The sequence below is a fragment of the Sceloporus occidentalis genome, unplaced genomic scaffold (genome assembly GCF_023333645.1).
Source record: "Sceloporus occidentalis isolate IW3139 unplaced genomic scaffold, rSceOcc1.0.p SCAF_43, whole genome shotgun sequence".
Taxonomy (NCBI): Eukaryota; Metazoa; Chordata; class Lepidosauria; order Squamata; family Phrynosomatidae; genus Sceloporus; species Sceloporus occidentalis.
The window spans coordinates 7,865,517-7,890,382 of NW_028317023.1; the positions used below are offsets into that span (position 1 = coordinate 7,865,517).

General features: G+C 38.3%; 2 protein-coding genes across 2 annotated transcripts; both read right to left on the reverse strand.

Moving 5' to 3' along the window:
- Positions 1–1,457: 1,457 nt before the first annotated feature.
- On the reverse strand, positions 1,458–5,576 carry LOC149289829 (ADP/ATP translocase 3-like). The gene is made up of 4 exons (XM_089490198.1): positions 5,466–5,576; positions 2,498–2,984; positions 2,125–2,265; positions 1,458–1,615 (listed from the first exon to the last, which is right to left on the reverse strand). Exons 1-4 carry the CDS (start codon positions 5,574–5,576, stop codon positions 1,458–1,460), a joined length of 897 nt encoding a protein of 298 aa, XP_089346324.1.
- A 5,337-nt stretch (positions 5,577–10,913) lies between these two features.
- Positions 10,914–24,101, reverse strand: LOC149289830 (putative bifunctional dTTP/UTP pyrophosphatase/methyltransferase protein). Its single transcript, XM_089490276.1, has 13 exons — positions 24,009–24,101; positions 23,421–23,552; positions 21,178–21,225; positions 20,300–20,364; positions 19,855–19,910; positions 19,315–19,423; positions 18,219–18,624; positions 16,851–17,013; positions 15,339–15,517; positions 14,456–14,588; positions 13,731–13,874; positions 12,689–12,805; positions 10,914–11,119 (listed from the first exon to the last, which is right to left on the reverse strand). The coding sequence occupies exons 1-13, from the start codon at positions 24,099–24,101 to the stop codon at positions 10,914–10,916; spliced, it is 1,851 nt and encodes a 616-aa protein (XP_089346402.1).
- Positions 24,102–24,866: the final 765 nt, after the last annotated feature.

Genomic DNA, 24,866 nt, shown 5'->3' on the forward strand with positions numbered 1-24,866 from the left:
ATGGGTGCACGCATGGGACGTCAGTGACGTCGCTGCGTGCGCCTGCTCCCGGCGGTCCCCGCGTTTTTAAAGTAAACGCGTGCCGCAGGGACTTCACAGAGGCATCCTTGTGTTCCGAAAGCATCTTTCGGAACACATGGATGTCCTGAGGCAAACACACCCAGCGGGAGGACCCCATCTCTACAGCAAAGAGGGGCAGCAAGCAGTGGCACTGTCCGATAGTAAAAGGTTTAATTTTTGCCCCAGAAGACAGTGAGGAAGGACCTTACCACTGTCAGCCCAGGTGAAAAGAATATGGTCATCTATGATTAAGATAATGTTCTGAATTTTATGAGCTAGACACACAAAACTAAAAAGGCATTAACAGCAAACCCACACCAACCACCAGAGCAATGGGCATGCCGAGGCCACAGCCTTCTTGCCGAGGGTGACAGACTCAGCACCAACATGGTGCACCAGCCCAACCTAGAACACTTTGGGGTTTTACCATTCAAGGGGCATGTCAAAGCAGCAGCTGAATAAAGGCGACAGCTACTTGGTCAACTTAACTTTGTTGGATGTGCTTTCTTCATGATGGGGGGGGCTATAGGCAGCTGCTTAAAGTTAAGCCTTACAAAAGGGCACGCTAAGCGGTGGAGAGATGGAGGAGTTGGAAACAAATGCCCAGCAATAGTACCAGCCACATGTCCCATTGTCAATTCTTTGCACCCACCCAGAGCAGCTGCATTAGACCTACCAGAGCATGCCCCATTCTGGCAGCTGCCCTTTATACCAAGCGGGTACTAGTACCACCAAAGCTACCCACAGTAAGAGTAGCACCTCAGATGGTGAAAGCCCCTGTGACTGACCAGGTATGTTTTTTAGGATCATAAAGCTGTTGTCAGGCTACTCTTTAGTGGCCCAGCAGATGCTTTCATGCCCACCCACATACTCAACACACCTCATGCCAGAACTAGTTGAGCAGACTGACTTTCAAGAAAACAATCTTCTCAATTTATGACACCCAGCACTCAACATTCAAACTAGTGAAGCCTATAGTGCTACCCTCCTTTCTTGCTTTTTTTTTTTAAAATAATTTAAATTCAGTCCTGCTCTATGGGACTTCATTTCAGATGAAGTTTTTTTTTTTTTTTGAACAGCCAGAAATCACTCCCTGAAAACCAAGAGAATAGCTAAAGGTTGTCCAAATCAATTTTGCTCGCCGCATACATGTCTAAATCAGTGTGCAAAAGAAATAGCATACAACATGCAATCAAATTTTTTTTTAATTGATTTACAGAAGGCTCAAAGCAGCAATTGGCAACACATTACATTATTATAAATAGTTTTTACATTTAGGCATTACTTTTTACAGCGCAGTTGGAGCGACATGATCCTCGGGAAGGGGAGAAAAATTCAACTAAATGGTTTAATACAAAACCAGGTAATTTGCAAAAGACTCCCAGAGCAAGACAGATTCATATAAATTTCTTAAATTCATCATACAAGACTAAAACAAAAGCCCCTCCCATGCCTCTAATGACATTAGACCAGGCTCCCTTAAAAAAGGCTTTTCCTCCTTCATCCCGAGCAATCTTCTTCCAGCAGTCTATTGTTCCTTTGTACATGATATCTGCTAAAGAAATTTAAGAATGAACATAGTTAAAATCTAGCTCCAATGCAGAAGAGCTTGTCAAATGGGTATATTCAAGAGTCTGCAGGAGAGTCGCGATTTAATCTCCCCGTTTACTATGCATTAGGCCAACAAGGGCCAGCCAATCTCTTCTTGCGGCAAAAGCTCATCGTATAGTATACCTGTTGAAACCAACTCCCCTTTTAGTAGAATAGGACGGTTCTGATTTTTTTTGTTTTTTAAGTTACTAGCTTATATAGGAAAAGCTTATCAACCCTGTAACCTAGATGTCAATTAAGCAGGAAGTTTTGTGACATTTACAGTAAGGATTAGTCTATACTCCTTACACGTGAAACAAAATATCTATCAAAAAACACATATCACCACACTTAAACACTGAAAAGATTTACAATAGTACAGAAGTAAACCCTCTACAACAAGCTCAATGCAGACCTCAGCTTCACTAGGCTTTATTAAAACCAGAGGTTTCTTTGACACAAAGTATAACTTACCTCCCTTACGGCCAGACTGCATCATCATACGCCTTCTCACAGTATCAAATGGATAAGAAATAACTCCAGCCACAGCTGTCACTGTCTGTGCAATCATCCAACTTATTACAATATGTGTGTTTTTGGGATCAGGAAGCATCCCTGTAAGAAAATAATCCCTCTATTATACCTACATATTTTGTCTGTTACAGGTACTATTCCCTAAACCTACTTCATTGTTTAAATCAAACACTGCCCTGTTTGTTAAAATAATAGTTTAGCATCATCTACTACTCGCTTCTGCACATAACACTGCGACATTTCATTTACATATTTAAAAACACACAATTATACATATACATAATACTTGAATATATAGGGATATTATACATACCTTTAGCAGTGTCATATACCCCAAAGTAAGCTGCTCTGTAGATGATGATTCCTTGCACAGAGACATTAAAACCTTGGTATAAGCCACGCACACCATCAGACTTTGAAATTTTGATTAGACAGTCTGCCAAGCCAGTAAATTCCCTTTCCGTGGTAGCCTTCCCTACATCTGCTGCCAGGCGCGTCCTGGCAAAATCCAAGGGATAGACAAAGCAAAGTGAAGTGGCACCTGCAGCCCCACCAGCAGCCAAATTACCAGCAAAATACTTCCAAAATTGGGTGTGCTTATTAATTCCTCCAAGAAATACCTCCTTGTATTTATCTTTAAACGCAAAATTGAGGGCCTGTGTGGGGAAATATCTGATGACATTAGCAAGGTTTCCCCGCCAAAAGGAGATAAAACCTTGCTCTTTGGGAATCCGGACAACACAATCGATAATGCCCTTGTACTGCTGGTCTACTGCTATCTGCTTGCTGGCGTGCTGGACCTGTCAAAAACAAAGAAAAAAAGAAAAAGAAAAAGAAAAGAAAAGGGGAGGGATAAAAGCTCATGACATGCAAGACTGGCAAGTAGAATGCACTAAAATAGTTACATCATCATCAGCTTGTGTACTCTAATTTGACAATGAATTTTTAAACAACCAAGCATAAGAGATACTCCCATAGAATATTGTAAACTATATCTGTCATGATTAACTCATATAACGTAGTGGATGCATGGAAGGGTAACCCAGCAGAGGTGGTTAGTTTTTGTTTAAGCATTCAATGAGTTAATCTGAGGTTTTTGTGCATGCCCTCTGTATCTGTTCTGGCTAGAGGTGTCATCTTCCTAAAGGACCCCTGTGGTGATTCATGGCCTAACAGATAAGGACCCTGAGTTATAGGAATTCCATTCCTATCTTAAGTGGAGGGGTTTCCATCAACTTTACCCCACCATAACTTATTGGCACATCAAAGATGGGACCCGATTCTTGGGGATGGTGTCATATAATCAGTCATGTGGTCAGAGGGGCATTTGCTTGCAAAAGTCTGATTTAGGGACAATGCAGCGACCTCAAAGCAGAACTCCATGATATACTCTGATCGGAACAACATCGTAAGAATCCATCTGGACTTAAGGAGTTCCCACAGGCCTACTTATTGGAGTAACTCGTGAGTAAGGGTCCTGTGTTTAAGTCCTATTGTTTTTAAGAACTGTTTGCCGTTTTATTTTTATTGTGTATGTCTTGTTTTTTGTAATTCTGGCACTGTGTAATCTTTGTCTTTTTGTTATTAAAATATTCATAATCCAAGTCTGTCTTTGGGCGCTAGTATCGATATCCACAAACCCCCAAGAGAGGATAACACGTTACCATATTGTTATTAAGTTCTACAGGAGATATATATATTCTAATTCGGATTTCTCACGAATCCGGTATCAAAATCGTGAGTGGTGGCAGACTACCTGGGGGGATACAGGCAGGATTTGGGGGTTAATTTGGTATAACTTATGCCTTGTTAAGGGGTGAAGTTAGTAAATCCAGAGGCCTGGTGCTATTAACCCCTTCATGCCCACGCCCTCCACACAGTCACAGCTTGGCAAGTAGTCCTGACAGTGACAATATCCAATAAAGTTTAGGTTAAAAACACCTTTGTTAAAGTTAATAGATTTTTTATTTATACTTTGTATTTGGCTATGATTAAGGCAGAGTAACCTCAGAAGAGACGATCTCGCTGGCAATTTCTGATCTTAAAAGGTTTCTTCCTTTCATAGCCATTTAAATAACTAGAACTAATCAACTTTCACTAGGAGGGAGAAATAAGTCATGCAAATTTATAAACATGAAACTCACAAAAGCTGGACACCTACACCTTATAAGCCTCCCACTCCTGTGCGAGCCATGGGCAGGACTCAGACCCAACTGAGTATATATACACAAACACAAGAAACAAAAAAGGTGAATGGCACTCTGCACAGCTCCAATCAAATAAGTTCCATGAACTTTGGATAATCTATTATGCAAAATAAATATTATTAGGCAAAACACCTTAGCCATGTCTATCGCTAGGCATTTTCTTCTGTTGGACAGGTATTAAAAAAAAAAAAAAAAAAAAAAAATCACTACGGCAAAGTTTATGGAACCTATTTGAAGGGAGTTGTGCCAAGTTCCACTTACCTATATTGCTTGTATAAACCTGAAAACAGGCCAGAACTGAAAATGAAGTCCTAACTCTTAAAACCAAGCAGCCCCTAACAACCAGACGTAGTAGACAAGATACATAGTTCTGGGCTTCAAGTCAGAACCTATTACCAAGTTATAGGAAATATCCTAATTATAAAATAAACCAGATCAGGCATACAAGAATTCTTGTCTTGAATGTAGAACACATACATTAATGAAGCCTGTGTACAGCAGACATGGGGATGGGAAAAAAATTAAAATAAAAAATTCACGCAAGGGCATACTTTGAATGGCACTTCAACATGCAATACATACCAGGAAGGGCCCTTAAGGTCAGGGCAACTACTACCTGGAAATAAAATGACTTATGGTAATTGTTGAGTAATTTGGAGGAAGACAAAAGTATTCAGGAGTCCCCCCTTTAGGGATGGGAACAGAAATTGTACCGGGCCAGACTGGATTAAAATCATTGACAGGCTTCACAATTCACTTTTGTGGTGCATTGTGTTTGAAGACCCATATAGTCGCCCTATCATGGGGACAGATCTACTCATTGTTGAAGTCACTTTATATTAGTTTGCACCCGATAACTCATAATATAACCTGCAGAGTGTTTTTTTTTTCCAGGGAACCATGAAGAGAAAGGATATTTACCCCAAGAGCATTCCCCTCCTAAAATGTGGCATCTATCAATACAAGATTCACCGCTACAAGGGGGTAAAGCGAAGGTAAATTGTAACAATGCTTTGCTTTATATAGCTAGAGTGCCATATTTATAAATTACTTCAAATTCCCTCCCTAACTCACCTGCAGGAGCAACTTCACTCTCTCTATCGGAGCCACCGCAGTCTTCGAGATAGCGGCTGCCACCCCACCAGCTAAAAAATCTTTAGCAAACGAAATCGCTTGCTCCGCCATATTGTCGCACTCTGCCTACACTGCTCCGACCTAGCGGAGCGACTATGAAACGGAGAACGACTGCGTCATCAATAGGCTCAGCTAAATCCCCGCCCCTCAGGCAGATTCCCGGCTCTGGATTGGTTAAGCGAGGGGCGATGCTTTTTCCCGCTACTCCGCTGGTGTAGGCATTAACTCGTAATAACGAATCAGGCAGATTCACCTGTACGCCCTTTTATCACGAGAATTCTAAATCATTGGATAAGTGGGTGTTCTCCGAAGCACTGCAAATGTATTTGGTATTACAGGGTTAACACCCCTTTGTCTAATGTTCACGTTATGACATGACACGCATCACATGATTTGGCATTATCTAACCCTAATGCGTCCAAAACGTCCAGAACTGGCAAAGTGAGCATGTAAATAAAGCACGAGTATTTACACCCACCATGTCTCATGCAGCTTTGGAACTGATAAATGGGGATCATTAAACTATGGTTCCAGCCATGAAAATCGTGTTTATTCACAAGCCTTAGAAACAGTGTCTATAAATTAAACAAAACAAACTATTACTATTAAGGAGTCACTTTTCATTTTATTTAAACCTGAGGTGTGGATGGTTGTGAAAAGGTGGGGTGTGTTCCAGAAGTGCTTAGTGAAGGCCACAGCGGAAAACCAGACCCCAAAGTCCCCTGAAGGAGATGCTGTGCAGAGATATTTGCTTCCTCTTCCTTGCCTCCTTGCCAGAAGCTTGCAGGAAAGCCATATCTTCTTGAGCCCCCTCAAGAGTTCTATGAAGTCTTCATCCATCCCACCAAAAAGAGAGAATTTTTTTTGTGGTCTTTTTCAGGGACAAATGCCAAAATGTACGTCCCTTTGATACTGTTTCTCAGAATTTTAAAATAAAGAAAAAAACGACCACACGTGCTCAAATAAAAAGGTGCATTCATGAGGGAAAAAGTGCCCATATTAGGCCTCAGCCCTCTGTCGGAGATTATGCGTAACATTTTACCAAAATAAAAGAAATCCACTCAGCTCTGGAATTTAAAGGGTAACTCCCACCATAGTTTAAGTTTTTTTTAAGCATTAAATGTGGAAGTAATAGACGGTCAATGCTTATGCTGAAAGTCCTGTAAATAATAACCTTATTGTATACCTTTGTTTTCACTTGTGTACTACATAAAATGGCATCGCAATATAAATGTGGATGTTGCGAATGGTCTCCAAAGTCTTATGGAAGTCTTGCTGGTGTAGTGTAGTTTCCCTTTAAGAAACACTCAATAATATGTTCTTCTTCTCTCTATGGTTGGCAGCCATTTTATGTTCCAATTTAGGAATCTCAGTATTGTCTGTAGTTTTAGGTTGTACTCTCCCAATGAATAAACTTGTCTGTCTTGAAAGAGCAACGTTGCTGTCTGATCCTATCTCTCCTACTAATGAGTGCAGTTAAAGAAGACAATAGTAAGAAGGTAAAGGTGGTAGAAGAGATATGCAGGTCATGAGAGGAACAAATAGGGTGTATAATGGTGTATTTGGATAGGAGTGTAGAGATGTAAAGGGCTCTGTAAGTCAGAAGTTAGAATTTGATTCTGGAGGCTGTGGGAAGCCAGTGGAGCGATTGACATAGTGGAGCAGCAGATGAGGAACGGTGACAGAGAAAGATTAGTCTAGCTGCAGCGTTGAGGATGGATTGAAGAGGTGAAAGGCGGGAGAGACCAGTTAGTAGGGAGTTGTATAGTATGTAGGGATAGCACAAGGTAATTGATTAGTATTTTGGTAGTTTCTTGTGTGAGGAATGGGCGATAGTTTTCAGGTGAAGATGGCAGGATTTGGTGAGGGACTGGACGTGAAGGAGGAAGCAAAGAGTGAAGTGTAACACCAAGCCAGCGAGCTTGGTCAGTTGGTTGGATGGTGGCGTTGTCAACGGTGCTAGACATGTCAGGAGTTGTGAACAGAGGGGACAAAGCATCAGAAGGGTGTCTGTCGCAAATCTGGCAGGCTGCATCCACCAAATAGTCGCCTGGCTTTTGGACACTTCTGTTACAGCTGCATTAAATAAATCATTTTGCCTGATTGGACATTGTAGCTGAGGCTTATGTTACCTTTGGTCCTGTTAAAGACAAATTAAAAAAGTAAGGAAAAACTCCCACAGGTTGTTTGACCCATAAATCACATCAAGCCATTACCATCAATGAGACATTTTTGGCTACTTCTACCTATCAGTCATTGATATGTACCCTCCTGTACAGAGACCCTCCCACTTTACCTCATTAACGAGCACCAAACAGCTTGTAATGGTGCCAAAATGGCTTGTAATGGTGGCAGCTACAAGCAGCGACGAATGGACAATTCATGACAAATTTTTGGAGCTTTTGAAGTTCGTTTTTGACAGTTTCATCAGAGATCACCAACGTTTTCATTGATTTGTATGAACGCACAAAACAGGCAATTTTCATTAAAAATAAAGTTCACACGAAAATGAATGCGAAGTTCTAAATTTAAGTGCTGGAGAGAAAACAGAAGATATGTTTGCATAAGTTGTAGGATTTTGCAAAATATATGTGAATACCTGCTTAAATCCAGTGTGACCCCAATGTAGACAGTATTCTGCGTGATCTGCTTGCTTTAGTGGTATTTTGCAAGAAGTTAACACACTCTTCGATATTATGCCATTCTGTACAGAGAACATTTGCATCATAGGTTTGATTTTGTGATTAAATGTCATCCAAACATGCCAAATGCAACTAAAAGCTAAACTGGCTAACATGTTCTTTTGGGAGTTAGGAGTACTTTATAAACCCATGTAATTTCAAGGAATGTGGATGATTTGACACAGTGACTATTTTGTACCCACACACTGTGTCCTCATTGCCCAGGTCAATAAAGAAAATAAGTCACAAATATCGGACAAATGTTTCCTGCAGAGCCAAAGCTAGCACACTGTTACCACTGTTTGTTCAAAGTCTGTGACACATCAGTATAATGACTGAACAGATATTTACCCTACAAATTGTTCTAGCAAGTTTCCTTTTCACATACAAGGTGACAATCTTTCAAGAGTAACATAGATGATGAGAAGTTATGTTAGGGAGCATGAAGATGGAAGGGGATGATTGTGATGCAAAATTGAGTGATAATGGTAGGGGATGGAAATGATGGTAAGGATGAATATAAACATGGTGGTTGGAAGATGATTGTGGTTGGGTATTGGAATGAATTAGGATGTTGGGGGTATGATGATGATCAGGAGCAACTCTACACTAACACATATATACAGCGACTCTTAACACCATAAACATAGACACTAACACTATACACATTTGTGCATTCACACACTGTTACAACATACACAAACACGCATGCATACACACACAGCCCTTCCAACACCATACACTTATACATACATAGCCATGTACGCACACATATAAACATAAATGCATACATAAAATATTGGGCTGGTGTACAATTATTTCCAGGGCTGGTTTTAAATCCCAGTCCAGCCCTGGCCACAAGCATTATGCAAGATAATTATGACATTTTTTATACCAAACAAATCTGCAGTATCCTCTTTCCCAAGAAAGAACTGCATATTTACTTCCAGGGGCAGCATCTAAGTTGGCTGCCACGTTTTCATGAGCTACTCTGCAGGCCAGACAAGAGCTGGGGGCTACTTAGCTTCACACTTACCTGACCTTTATGGGACTGGACATTGACTTATAATCATATGTTTTAACGCAGGGGACAAGAGCATAGTGGAGGTTGCTTTTCTTTTATGTTTGATTGTTTACATATCGGTTTCTAGACTCCTAAGGAACATCAGTGCAAAGAACTGAAAAACACACACGACAACGTATCCTTTTCAAAATGTTGATTTATTTATGTATTGCTGGTAACTGCATGTTCGAACAGAATCTGAAGATGGCAATGTTTCCAATATGTTTACATGCTAATACTTTGTAACTTAGGTTTATGATTTTTTATGAACAGGTGCTATATATATATATATATATATATATCAGATACATCTGCTATGTAATATTTTGTCAAGTCCAATAAAATGTTTGGGAGGAAAAAAACCCAAAAACAATTCCCAACATTGTTGATAAATCCTTGTTAATATAATATAATTGTATAGAATTTCTGCATAGATAGGGTGTTGTCATTAAAACCAAAAAAAGTTTCTTTTGTCAAAGGACAGTCTCACCCCTTTTTAAAAAAAAAATTAAAATATGCATGCCAGAGTCCATTTTGCATAAGCGCCAATGCATTTTACTGAATGATTTATATAATTTTAAATTTTTTTTTTTTTTACTATTGGTGTTAGCAAAAGAGACCTTTGTTTCTTTTTTCTCTTCCCCTGCCTGTCTGTGAAAGCAGGAGCCAAATTGAAAGCATACAATGAAGTCAAGGCTGTGTTTAATAGCATACACATGTTCCCATTTACTTTCTACAGCTCACGAGTAGGAAGTGCACCTTAGTATGATTCCTGCTTTCAGTAGCAGCTTTTTATAAAGTTAAGTCATTTTATTAAAAATAATAGCCATGAAAATCCACAATAAACATTTGTGAATTCTACATATAAAAAGGTACATCTTTTTAATGCCTTGCTTGCATTGCATGTGTTTTATACATGCTACAGAGAAGTTACTGTAGTGTTCCATTTGTAAACTGGTCTGACCAATGATTGGTATGTTTGACAGTCTAATGTAACACACACGAGTCATTATCTCTCTCTTTCTTTATTTATTTTTATAAAACAAACATTGAATGCAATTAAAAATCAATATGGACATCGTGTCCTTGTGTGGCATGTCTTAAAATGTAAACCTCTTCCAGGGCTGTCTATGTCATTTTATGCGATGCATCTGAAACGTCTCAGGTTTACAGCATTTTCAGACTACTTGGCAACTAATTGATTTTACATTTTATGGACTATTTCATATGATGATATTTATGTTTCACTGTGTGTATGAATATAACATTTTTGAATTTTTTCACCTATTTTCACGACTCATTGAGGCATTAGGAACACGTCCCCGGTGTTGTCAGAGCTGACACTCCTATTTTTCCATTCCTTTGTCCTTATTTACTTTCTCCCCTTGGCACAGGCCAATACTGAATTTATTTCTTTAAGTGCAAACAGCAACTTTTTAAAGTCCTATAAAATGTTCATACGGTTACTATAAAAGTGTACAAATAATTGTACATAGAAAGTTTTAGATTAAAAAAACAACTTATTTAATGGAAACAGATTTAATTTACAACAAACTATCATGCTGTAACAAATCTGTTTATAGCAAAGGAAATATTGGTTTCTGGTAACTATTAACAACTCTTTCCCCCATCCACAGATAAACATTATCTTTTTACAGCGAGTATCACATCTAGTAAGTTGCCAGTAATCTTGAGTTGCACATTGTTAAACCCATGCTTTTCAAGGAGTTGCCTATATTCTGATCCACTTCTCTGCATTCCCTCACTCATACTAAGAGACTGTAATAACGCTCTTGGCTGTTTTTTCTCTTCATCAAGAACAATTTCAGCTATGAGTAAGCCCCCTTGGCCTGCAATGATGAAAACAGAAGGTAATTACTTGATTAGCATACATGGCACAAAACAATGATCTTTCATTTCTCATGACTAATTCACATCTGAAATTTCAGCTGGTAAACTCCTCTAGTATTGTCAGAACCCCATGACCATAAAAAAAAAAGTTGCCTTAGTTACAAAGTCTAAGAGACCCTCATACTATTATAAAAAATAAAAACATTTGTGACCAAGAGTATGCAGTACTCTGGAAAGAGACAATGGTTGCACACCTACCAGCCAGAACTCGAAAAAGGAATCATATGATGCTTCCAAGCCTGTGTAATACTTTTAACAATAAATGACATTTTATCATGGGTATAAATTTCCAACTCACAACATGATAGAAAAAAAGGACCATTGCATCAAAGGGTTTGTTTATTTAATGAGTATTGTATGGCAATTACTTAATTTGTGCTAGAAAGCATTTGATAACCACTTCTGGTGTCAAGTCTGTAGCTTGCCACCTTGTGGGTCCACCCACACCTCTCCATGCCAGTGCTCCAGAGAGGGAAGTTGTTCTCTGATATTTCCAGTTTCCCTGCATTCATCTTGATCCCTGGCATCCTGTTACTGGCTTGGCTACCATGTATCCCGACCTCTGGCATCCCGATTACTGGCTTGGCTACAGTTTACGCTGACCTGTGGCATCCTGATCACTGGCGTCCCTGAATACTCTGACTTGCACACCTATTATCTTTGTGCTTGTGACTACTCCCCAAAGAGTTACAACTTGAGAGCTCTGGTGGCATGTACCACTTTAAGCAAGTTGGATCTTCCCCGCACCTGGGTTTCACATGATGAGCTTCATGAAATTGATTTCCATGTCTGAGCAGCTGCACACAAGCCAAAGATCACTAAGCACAGCTGTCGGCTGCAGTGGTGTAAAGCCACCACCACTAGTTCTCTGGAGTGAAGAATTAGGATTCATGCTGCTATCTTAAAGTCTGATGGATGAATCTGGATTTGATGGACGCCAGGAGAATACTACCTACCAGAATGCATAGTACCTACTATAAAGTTTGGTGAAGGAGGCATAAGGGTCTGGGGCAGTTTGGGCTAGGCTCCTTAGTGAAGGGCAATGTTAATGCTACAGCATACAAATGCATCTTACACAATTACATGCTTCCAAGTTAGTGGCACCAGTTTGGAAAAGGTCCTGTCCTGTTTGAGCATAACTGTGCCTCTGTGCACAATGCAACGTCCACAAATACATGGTTTGACGAGCATGGTGTGGAAGAACTCAAGTGGCCTGAGCTTACCCCCACTGAACAACCTTTGGATGCACTGGAATGCCATTTGTGATCTAAGCCTTCTTGTCCTGACCTCACAAATGCTCTTTTTGTCTGAATGGGCACAAATGGTACACAGAAAGCCTTCTTAGAAAAGTGAAAGCTGTTGCAGATGCAAAGAGGGGGCAAACTTCATAATAACGCCCATGGTTTTCGAATGGGTTGCCCAAGGTCATATTGGTGTGATTGTGGTGTCCGTATACACACAAATATACACGCACATCATTTGTTTTTGGAGGTTTTTTTTACCTGGACTACAATTTTTTGATATTTTCCCCAGAAGGCAGTTCAATTTTTCATCTGATAAATGATGTATAACCCTGGAAAGAATGTATAAATCTGCTTTGGGAAGATCATCTTCAAAAAAGTTCCCTGTGAATGAAAACATTAAAAAAAAAAAAAAAAACAACTATTAATACATATACCCACATGAATACTTACACACGTCTTTTAGTTTGACACCTAACAATTTAGACAAAAATCAATCTTAACATATAACCTCTCACACAAATTAAAATTATTAAAAAAAACCCAAAACAGTAGTTTCCCTATTACATGCAAGATATCCTTTAACGTCACAACTAAAAAGAATTGTAAATTACTGTATTCGAGGTCATCTTATAATCAAACTTCAAATAGAGGTCTTACTATAAGACTAGGATCCAGATCCCCCGCAGTGCTTCAGGGAACCTGGATCCGCTTCATAGAAGCCCCAGCGGAAGTGCCAGTAGCAGGGGAGGTTGTTTATGTGCATTGCACAGACGTCCACTGGCTGCCTCGCTAGACACCAGGGAGTCTGAAGCACAGGGGACAGACAAGTCATGGGATGCACTAGTAAGTCTGGGGGGGGGGGGGAGTGGCATATAGGGGGGTATAAGGCATATCTGGGAGGCATTGTGGCATATATGGGGTATAATGTATATCTGGAGGCATCGTGGCATGTATGGGGTATAAGGCATTTCTGGGGGGAAGAGTAGTATGTAAGGGGGTATAATGCATATCTGGGGAAAGGTTGGCAAGCCTGGGGGGGGGCAGATGTGCAAATTTTTTTTCAGTTTTTATTAAATATGAAAAAATAGTTTACATGCAACTTAATATTTACTAGTAAAAGCTTTTTACCTATAGGGTAGTCTTATATTCAGGCTTTTTCGTTTTTTCCCCCTAAATTTTGGGTGTCCTCTTATAATAGAGCAAATACGAAAATAGTTCCCTATTATTATTATCAAGAGTTCTGCATTTCAAAATACACAAGAAGAAAACACAAACGGGGAAGAGTTGTAAAAATGTAAATAATTACCTGACGTGAATGTCAGACGCGATGAGTCCAAATTTTCAGTCTGAAAGCATGGAGTATGCTGAATAACTTCAGGTAGGTCAAAGACATTAACTCTTATATCTGGGTACAGACGAACCAATTCATAAGCTAGTGTGCCACTGCAACCTTTATACGAAAGAAGAATTAAGGATAACTGAATGTGTTAATTGAATAATAACCATAAGTTAAGCAAAGGGATACTATGAAATTAAGCAGGACTATAAAGAGAGGAAGGATTCCATTTCTGACAATGCATAATAAGCCATAGGTTCTGAAAGTCGGTCCCAAGACCTCACCTATTATCCAACCTTTCTATATAAAAAATGACAATGGATGCATTTTAGATAACACTTGATTTAAAACAACATCCACCAAGATGAGCACCAACTGTTACTTGAACAGTAAACAGATGAGTTTATTTGCTAAAGGGAGAGTCCAGAGAACGGCTGTAGTTTTTAACTCCCACGCTATACTATCCGTTATGAAAGGCTAACATGGGAAGGTGTCTCCATCAGGAAGGAACTTGGGAACGTTTAGACTCCGTCTACCTGGAGCCCCCGTTGCGAGATGTGGCCAGGACTATCTGCCAATGTCAGTTGCGGGGCACAGCGTCATTTAAGGGGGAAATGTGTGGGGACTGGGGCATGTCAGGACCCCACTCCCACCAATAACTGGTGTGCTAAAATATAAAACCTTAGAATACATACCTCCTAGATCACAGGCCGAGCCATAACTGGAAAGGTCAAATGCAGTTGCAAGATCGTGTGCTGTTATTTTAAGCATACCATGCATTGCAGTCATAAATGGTTTCTTTACTTCTGAATGAAAGGAGTAGCCATCCTAAATAAATGAAACACAACTTTTGAGCAAAACCATATTTGAACCCCAGCATTCTAAAATACCATCATGAGGCCATTTATCAGGTATAAGTCTGAAGAGTTTCTTGATAAACGAGGTTGTTATAAGGTGCTAGTGAATATATCAGTCAGCATTCATAAAGTTCTAAAATAGAGAAAAAAAGGCCAAATGGTTTTTAACATCAGTATTTTAAACTGTGCAATTACCACAATAGTCTTTTTCACTTTTCATATTCTAAGCCTCAAGTTAAAATAACCAATATATTATTTAGATTTGCTTCCTCTGCTTACTCATGCATTTGGAAAGAAAAAAATATGCAGAGGCAGGAACACAGTGGGGTCACATAACGCTAAGTATGTGTAGGTGTGAGAGGGATGTGTTTGTTAGTGAGTATATGTAAGTGTATGCTAGTGCAAGTATGAGTAAGCGTGTTGTGAGTGTGTATATTTGTGTGCTAGTGTGTATATTGGGGGGGGGGCAAGTGGCCAATTGGGCCACTTGGCTTTAATTGCCTCCCAGGCCTGAAGGCCCCAGCCCTCCCCTTGACACTATGATTAATGCATTTGAGGAAAAGTAAGTTTTATAATCAGGTAAAGAACATATAAATAGTTTTTCCACAAAATAACTTCTAATATAAACTTGCTGTTAATATGGTACTGAATTAAGTTAAATGTCTTAGCTTATGATTATTTCATCAGAAAGTTTTATTTGCGGGGAAAACAAGGATCTCACACTGGATGAAGTCTCTGAGTTTTTGCACTTTTGGCACTGACTGATGCCCTCTTTGACTGCAATTTCCAGGTTTGAGAACAATGGCCATAATTTGTCATTTGAATGGATTATGTAGTCATGGACTGAAAATTCTCCATCTGATGCCAGATATATATTGGCTTGCTGTGTGTTCCTGTAAACTAAAAACAAAACATTGTACAGGTTAATAAAGCAGCAAGTTCTAGTCTTCGTTATTTACCATTTAGACACAAGCATGTTTGCTCTATATTATGGACTACTACTACTTCCACTTCAGTTATTATGTATATTTCCTCATCGGTTAATGATGAGTTACGTCATATTATGTTTTACAGTTCATGGTTACAGTTCATGGTATGCATATTAAAACAACAAAAAAACATATTTGTGACCCACATTATACATATACCATGACACCAGCTATACCTTTATGTGATTATATATTGTTTTCCCCAACAAACTGAAACAATGATCCATAGAGAATAAATATTAGCGATTATTCTAAATCTAGATAATTTTAAAAGAGTGGTCAGGGTGACTGTTCTGGTATATTATAGTTAAACTTTTTTTGTACAGTCTTGAAAACAGTAGTTTGCCAGAGAGTTGCAGCTTCATTCTAATTGGCTATCGTCAGCAACTGTGGGTGGACTTTCTGAATGAATTGTGAAGTTAGGGAGTAGAAACTTAACTAAAAACCCTAGCTCTTATTTATGTTAGCTCTAGACTGGCACTGTTTGGTTCAGTTCTTAAACCAACCACCAGAGGGTGCTGGTATTGTTTTACATAGCGCCATCATATTCGGTAGTGCTATATCGCACGTTAAAACATTTTAAACACAGCATTTGAACCTTGGTTGATCTAGTTCTAAAAAAAAAATAAAAAAAAATGGGTACACGTGACATGACCCAACTAAAACACAAGAGATGCATTATGCAGAAAACATACACAATAAAAAAAAAAAAACGTACACCTTTGCTATAGAAAGTTTTTTTTTTCTTTGCTAAAGAAAACAGATACAGATATTGGGGTGATTTTCTAAGGAATCATACAAATGAAACAGAAAAAAAACACACACACCGAACTGCAGCTACAGTAATGCCAAAGTGAAACCTTGAGAAAAGGAGACATATTTGTGCCCTAAAGAGGTTCACCACAAAAATAAACAGGCATATACGATGCGGTGGTATCGCATCTGCAACAGAAATACGTACAAAAAAAAAAAAAAGTAACAACCAAAAACACCCATCATGTGCTTGCAGTACCTTTAAAAATCACCCCCCATCAAATCTATGCATTTTGCCACAATTTAGCCAATTTATAGATACAGTTTTGTCCTATTACTAAAGTAGTATATGCACTTAGACACCAAAGCTTAACTTGTGAAAAATCTGTTTCCAGAAGCATTGTCTAGATAGCCTGACAAATCCCTTGCTCTTATATCGAAGCCTTCAAACCTGTAACAATGAACACAAATAAATTACCAATAAGATTCACCTTGATGGGTTTTCTCCAGCAGGCCAAGGGCAACACAAGCATCAAGAAGCCTTTCAGTCCCACGCACAGAAGCATTAATCAAATCTGCAATTTCCACAGCCTTCAAGGGGCCGTTATCTTTCAACTTATCAAAGACCTTCAGTTTAGATGCTGCAAACAATGCCTATAAAGAAAAGTCAAACACGTTGAGTCAAAAAGCATTGATTTTTCAGCCTGTTATACAGTTTGTTTTAAGATAGGCATCACAGTTCTGCATAAGGGGACTGAAGTCCTCCAGAGAAGTTTGTGTCACATCGCAGTGAAGATTATTACTTTCAAAGGCTTTAAAAGAGTCTCTTTTGGGTTAAAATCCAAAGCAGTCCCACTGATTCAGCTCCTTGGTAAGCAATATAGCCACGGAAAATTAGATAGGACTCACCAAACTTGGGGCACTTTTGACATAGTGGCAGGCTAAGCGATATATGGCCATATAGTGTGACGGAATCCCGGATATTTATGCCTCAGATAGGTTTTTTTTTTTTTTTTGTTTTTTTTTAAATGGTATTCACTGGGTATAGACTGAATCCAGGTTTTGTTAATAAAGCTTGATTTCATTTTTTTCCCAAAGATAGAGGAAAGAGAGCCTAACTAAGGGTTCATATATATTCTCACTGCATGTTAAGCATCCAGTTTTCAATGAGACTCTTCTACATATAAAAGCTAGTACACATAAATAAAATGTGTTTTGGGTGAAATAATGGGTTAAAAAAAAAAAAAAAAAAAAAGCCTTTCCAAAGAAGTGTTATTCAAAACAATTACACAGATAAAAAAAAAAAAAAAAAAAATGAAAACAGGTGCATGAAACCTATATACATTTTCTTATAAAAAATGTTTGATGGACAGACAAAAAACATTCTCCTTACTAATAATTTTTTCTGATATTTCTTTGCATATATACTTACAATGTTACATATTTTTCATATACATTTACAAAGATATCTAGTTTTAGAAATTCTAACATAATTGCTAAAGCATTTTCTATTGATCAATTAGCCTTTTTGAACATAAACTTGGATTAACACAACGTGCCAGGAGTGATGGTTGCTGATAAAACTTTACACCTATGAAGATATTAAAAAATTCAGTTTTGATCATTTACAACATTAACACCGTCACTCTATTTCTGATCAATTTGATGTTATTTTAATGGAAAACATTTGCTTTTCTTTTCTTTAAAAAAGGACCTTTCTAAGTTACCCCAAACTTTTGAACAGTAGTGTTCCTACCCCTGTAATTATACATATAGCATTCACACACACGCACATATATTAATAAGAAAGAGTCAACTGAGTGATAATTCTTCACAAAGCTGATTCACAGTAGACATACCTTAGATGCTTTAAATCCATCCAAAAGCTCAACAATGTTTGGTGGCAGTTTACAGTCTTTGGCTAGTTCTACAATTTCAGTCTCCAGGGCCACCGTATCTTTTGATGGTTTATCCAAACCTTTTGTGTCATGTTTGCATTTCCTTTCAGTTCTTTTTGTCTTTGGAATTTCTGCCTGACTCGAACAACCACTCTCCACATCACTTAGGTTCTCGAAGGTCTCCACATAAGGTATAGAGTCATGCTTCACTCTGTGAATGGCGTTTTTACATGGTGGATAGTAGATCTCAGCTAATGTTTTGCAAAAGTGATTCAGAGGGAACCCGACCACATTTAGGAAGTCTCCATGTACACATTCCACCAACATTCCTCCGAGAGACTGGATGCCATATCCACCTGCTTTATCCCTGCAGGACCCCACAAAAACAAACAAAAACTAGTGAGCTTAAATTAAAAACAGCATATTCAGTGCACCACATAAAAAAGAATGCTACAGACTATTACTAGTAAATGTTAGTTCTAGTAGAGATGCATCACTTTATCCCTTTAAAGATGGAGGATGTAATATTACATCCTCACAAAACCAGTTTTTAAAGCTGAGAACATATTATGTCCTCTGTTACGGTCACCAATCATGGCTAATTGCAACTGTGATTGGCAGCAGGACCACTGTAGCTGGCTGCCCAGAGACCTAGACAGACCATTTTTGACTGGGTGGGTTAGAGAAAAATTTCTTATCAATAGAATGTCCTACGAATCGGGCTATTGCACTACTTGCTAAGAGAAAATCTCATTTTACAACACTGCACCATAGCCGGTCTTAATAAATAATATCCTAAAATGTGCCTTTTAATGGGACACAACTATTGTATGCTTTAAAGTATATATGATGGCTGGAGTGTCCCTTTAATAAATCAAATATAATATGGGGACAATTAAAGCAGAGAAAAATCAATATGGAAACCTTGCATTCAGTGTGTCGCTAATGTGAAAAGCAAAACCTAATCAACAGTAATAGTTTCCTTTAGAAGTACAGTTATGTTTTTTTTAATAGACGTGTAAGACTCAAGATGTGAACTTCAAAATTACGGGCTTACATTGGCTCTCCGCTGTGAACATATTCCCACAGGAGCTCTTCTGACAAACTGGCAAACTTTACTTTGGTTTCTTCATAAAAATCAATAATATTGGTCTCCAGCTCATTACCTGTGGCAAAGGTATGTGCATTAAAAGATACAGAAAAAAAACAAGGAAAAACACACTTGACCTACACAGTTTTATCAATTTGGTTAGCAGAACCATACATGTCAAACTTTACCATGCAGCTGCCCTCCTCCTCTGTGCAAAAAACAATTCTCCCGGTGAAATCAACGGGGATGCTTGCGGGGCATGTGTACTGCGTTCACGGAGACTGCGCCGGAGCTGACCGGTAGTAAAAATACCATGTGCAGGGAGATGTGCTTGGCTAAAGAATGTGAAGAATGGATGTCTGAATGTATAATATGTGCAAGAGTAGGATAACCCCTATCATATGCATGAATGCTTTTCTAAAAACACTTGTATTTATTAAATAAAACAGTACACAACAATTTGTTTTAAAATAAATCACAGTAACTCTAAAAGCATACCTCCATGACTTTGGCAGTGGACAATTACAACTCCTGTAAAGACACTGTGCTCTTTGCCACTCAGCCTGAAATTAGAAAGAAAAAAAATTACATTCTGATTTAGTCAAACATTGTGCTTTTTTTTCCCTATAAACCATGGAAAACACAAATATGTTGAAAACTGTACAAAAGCCCAAAATGTGATGCTGTCTTCTTATATAAAAGGGGCAACACTGAGCAACAGAATACTTCTGTAGCCAAAAACAATAAAAGAAATCTACCAAACAAGTGCACTGCCTTCAGGTAAACAATAGAGTAGGCAACAATGTTCTTTGACTAAAGAAGTCATTATCTACACAGGATGTTACACCTTCTCCAAGCAATAGAATCCGAAAATACGGTAAAATCCTCCAGGTCTGCAGATAAAATGTTTAATTTTCCCAAAGGAAATACAAAAAAAAAAAAAGAGGCTAACCTTGATAGCATATTATATGCATCTTGTTTATCCACTGGCTTTTCAAGAATTGCATTTTCCAAAGTCTGCACAAAGATTCCAAGAAGCACATGACATTTAAAAAACAAAAAAAAGAATGTTATAAAACAAACAAACAAAAAAAAAACCCTCTCATTATAGACAATGGTTATGATAACCAACAGTTTCTACTTCTAAAATAATCTAACTCTTAAAAAAAACCTAACCATGCATTACTTATAAGCAGCTGTATGACCCCTGAAGGACTAGTCAAGATAGTTGTCCCAGTACATCACTGATCCACATATTCTTTTCATAGCTAAACGCATAAACCAAAACAGCTGGAAACCGGAAAAAAGGCTTCAAACTTTTTTTTTTATTATTATTATTTACATTATGAGTTGACCGACACCCTTAGTCTATGCTACAATAAGAGTATTTCTCAAATCTACCAAGTGTATTAGATGAACAGTAGGTTACTCAATAAGAATTGATGGATGGAAATGGAAGACTATTTAAACATATATATTTTGTAGAAGCCTTGAACTTTATCTATCTTCACATCGATGGCATTCTAATACGCAAACACCACATAAGTACAATATAATGCAGTTCAAGGCAGTGTAACCCTGGAAGTCTGGCCATGAATACCGAGAGCAGGTGTGCAAACTGCAGCTGTAGGGTCAAATGCTTACAGCCCAACATATATGTTTATTTAAGTGCACCTGGCGTGAAAAAAACGATAAGATTGCAATTTAACAGAAAAAAGTCACTTTAAAAAACGCTGACAATTATATATATATATAAAAAAGGCCCGAATAGGAAAAAACACTGCATTCTTAATTTCATCGGAATTCTACATAACGTTACTTGAACCATACCACAATTGTATCTGCTCCGATAACAATGTCAGGTGTTTTTAGATGCTTCTGAAAACCAAAGGAGACAGTCATGTTTCATTAATAGGAAATTAGAATATATATAAAAATATGAACAATTATTCATTAAAAGGATAGTTATGTCTTAAACAGCTATGTTTAAACAGCCATGTCCATTAACAATTAAGTGCTTTGATGCTTATACTCAGACATAATAAGTAAAATTTACCTTCTTTCTAAGAGTCTCGAAAAAGGGGTGCATATTATACCTAAGTATTGAAGAAAAATGTTTAAACCAGTTCCCAAACTTATTTGGCTTACCAACCCCTTTTCAGAAAAATGTAAAAAACTCAGTGGGCCCCTGTAAATCTACCTGGATCGTTCCAGTGCCCCCCCAGGAGGCACTAGTTTTTAGCTATATGTTGCATTTTGTGTTTACATGGAAAATAAAATAATCATTGCCACTTTAACGCTATGTTACGCAATATGTATCAACAGTTGTTCAAAATGTTCTTCTCCTCTTTCTTTATGCTTCCACCGCCCCCTTATTTTTAGTCAATGCCCCTCAATTGCACCCAAGGCTACCATCGCCCCCCCCCCCCAGATCATTCCTATCACCAAATTTGGGAAGCACTGGTTTAAACCACTGCTACAATGTTGCCTCCATACCAACAAAGCCCTCTCTATCAGAGTTCCCTCTGTCCTAGCATGCTGACCGTGTCTGAGCAACATGATATGACCTGAGAGGCTGAGACACCACTCGTGTGCAGGCAGTGTGCGAGGACTGTGATGGAGCAGGAGACCAGACAGCCAGCTGCTGGACCACCAGGGAACAGCCTCCTCATGGACCTACAAAAAGGTAGGTGAGCAGGAAAGGGGCCTAAATGTAGATGTGTGTGATGCGTGGAGTGAGTTTGGGGTGTAAGGGTGTATATGTATAAATGTCTTTATATGTGGGTGGGAGTATATTTGGGTGCACAATATACACATATACTTTTCCTAAAAATGCAGGATTATACACAGGTGCGTATTATAACCTAGATTTTAAAGTATTTACATTATAAATGTATTTATACTTATTTTTTAACCTTTGCTCAGACGGCAAAATTTACCGGCAACATTTAAATGATTTGTTAAAAATAGGAGAATGGAACATCTCACTAAATGTTATCAAAAAGGATGAGTGCACTTAAACATATATTGTACACATTAAACCATAAAAAGTAGATAATGAATTACCAGGGGAAAATAACTAATTAGCAGACCTAAAACATAAGAGGCAGAAAAATATGTCATCAACCAATTCAACCTGGCCATGTTAAATGCTGACATAAAACTCAAAGATAGCCTGTTATCTTCCGTCATGTAATTACGGTGCATCCACTCTCTGTGGAGACATAATAATGGTCTAAAGGGCACTCAGGATCCCTTTGGAGTGGGGGAAGCAGCTTGTGATAAACTGAAACAAGCATAATTCTACATCAATCCCCAAAAAAGGTGCTGCGGTTAATCAGCAGCTAAAGAAGCATTGTTCCAAGTAAGTTATTGTTCAAACGCACGAATATCCAGCCAACAAACCACTGAGCACAGGAGAACCATCACGTTTTCTTTTCACATTTTGAACCCTATCTGTAAATGTCCAGGGATAAATTGTCTTACTTTTATGAGGGAAGGGATCTTTATATGTATAGATTGAAGGAAAGAAGATAGAGGAGGGCTGCAATAGAAACATTTAAATACTTAAAAGGATAAAACAAAGTACAGGATGCAAGCTTATTGGAAAGGAGGAGAAATGTTAGAACAAGAGGTCATAGTGGTGGATGCCAATAAAGTAAGTCAATATCAACAGGCATGGGATATACATAAAGCTATCCTCAATATGAGACTAGACCAAGGACTGATAGGGGTTTGAATCCCTTAGATCAGGAAACATCGTCAGACTTAATGGGCCGAATCCCTCTTGGCGTAAAAGGCCTAGGGTGGGATTTTAGTGGAAGCAGCATAAAAAGCCACCTCTGCCCGCCTTAAGAATTGCAATCAGGGAGGCTTCCTGCTAAGGCTGTCCCTCAAGAGAGTTATCTTCTGCCAACAGTTGAGAGTCAAGGCTGTCGACAGATGTCCCTGCGACAAAGTTAGTATGTACCTGTACGTTCTAATGGTGTGAGTTTAGGCAGGCCTAGGGCAACACAAAGTCTAAATACATCACTTGATAGAAGACACTGGGAATAGGAAGCAGTTACACTCACCAAATGCATTCTCCTGGCCACTTCAAGAGCCTTCTGTTTGGCAGTTTCAACAGCATATTCATGGGGTGCAGAAAACATCGACTTATCAAGTGTTTCTTTGAACCATGAGGGAACCACCTCAAATCGGAGACCCTAAACAAGTTCACCAATAAGAGAAAAGCTACTCGTGACAAATTACATAACATACCTAAGTTTACATCATGTTATAAACACATAATTTAGAAAAAAAATGTACACATGAACACAAAATAAAGCTGTGCATTTTACATCTTCAGAGTAAGAACGCATGTGGAATATTATTACGTTTTAGCGTCGATTTTAATGGCAATTCTGACTTAAAATGAAGATGTTATTACGGAGGTGAACACAGTTTGATAGCCGCGTTCGTTTCTTCTCCTGGTAAGTGGTGAGATTGCATGCGGCTGAACTAAATGGCAATTTGGCCCTATGTAATCGCACCACTATTCCTGCTTTTCTTTTGTGTGAAACAACTATACATTTATTTGAAATAATAAAAAAAAAAAGTTAATTCATATTTACATATTATGAGCGGAAAGCCAAAAAAACAAAAACAAAACAAAAACTTACCACATTGGAAAGTATATCTTGTCTGCGAGGAGATGCACTTGCTAGCACTACCCTTTTACCTGCCAACTTTGAAATGACTGGGTTCAGTAACATTTCACCGATCGGATCTTCCTTCTACGTCTTTGGAAAAGCCTGCATGAAAAGGACATAATGCACAAGTAAGATGAACATATGTGTAACATATGGAGAATTCAGCCATGTGAATAAAGCATTTGTAGTCACATCTGACCCCAAAAACTTAATGGCGAACTGTCCTGTAACAGCTTATACCTTACCTAAAATTCATTTACTAAAACTACCTTTTGCCTGCGATTTTTGTTTGTCAACCAGCGCAATTGTTTTAGAGACTGTTTCAAAGTTCACCCCATGTAAGCAGATGATATCAGTGGTATTATCCAATCACTTTTTTTCTGAAGTTGGCTTCCGTGTCATCATACCCAAATTTTTTGTATTTTTTTTTTAACAAAAAAAAAAAGCTACCTGAGCCAATCAAGTACAATGATGATTTTAACAAAATACTTAACAAATTGTGAGAATGGGTGGTGGGTAGCTACATATTTATTGTTGTTTCCAATACTATGTAAAATGAATAAAATGTGTTTCAAAAATAATAATAGGGAAAAGATAGGTTAATGGGGTGGAATCGTCATACAGGTCCAAAGACTTATGATGGCTATTCTTATAGTATAAGTTGGGGGTTTATTTTGTGTACAGAATTGTAAAATATAGAGAAAGTAACAGATCTGCTTTAAATCACATAGCTAACTATATTCCAAATATGTATCAAAGTAATGCAAATATAAAATGTCAAGCTAATTATGTCGATTGCATATGTGCGCTCCAAATGCTTTCTCCCCT

What these genes read in the sequence shown, in the direction of transcription:
- LOC149289830 (XM_089490276.1), bottom strand. Translation starts at nt 24,101, where the DNA reads ATGTTACTGAACCCAGTCATTTCAAAGTTGGCAGGTAAAAGGGTAGTG. An exon ending in TGTAATTGTCCACTGCCAAA is followed by an intron (nt 19,424 to 19,854) that starts GTCATGGAGGTA and finishes CCTTTGCCACAG; the next exon opens with GTAATGAGCTGGAGACCAAT. An exon ending in GCGTCTGACATTCACGTCAG is followed by an intron (nt 12,806 to 13,730) that starts GTAATTATTTAC and finishes TTTCATTCACAG; the next exon opens with GGAACTTTTTTGAAGATGAT.
- LOC149289829 (XM_089490198.1), bottom strand. Translation starts at nt 5,576, where the DNA reads ATGGCGGAGCAAGCGATTTCGTTTGCTAAAGATTTTTTAGCTGGTGGG. An exon ending in GAGTGAAGTTGCTCCTGCAG is followed by an intron (nt 2,985 to 5,465) that starts GTGAGTTAGGGA and finishes TGTTTTTGACAG; the next exon opens with GTCCAGCACGCCAGCAAGCA. An exon ending in GGTATATGACACTGCTAAAG is followed by an intron (nt 2,266 to 2,497) that starts GTATGTATAATA and finishes ATTTTCTTACAG; the next exon opens with GGATGCTTCCTGATCCCAAA.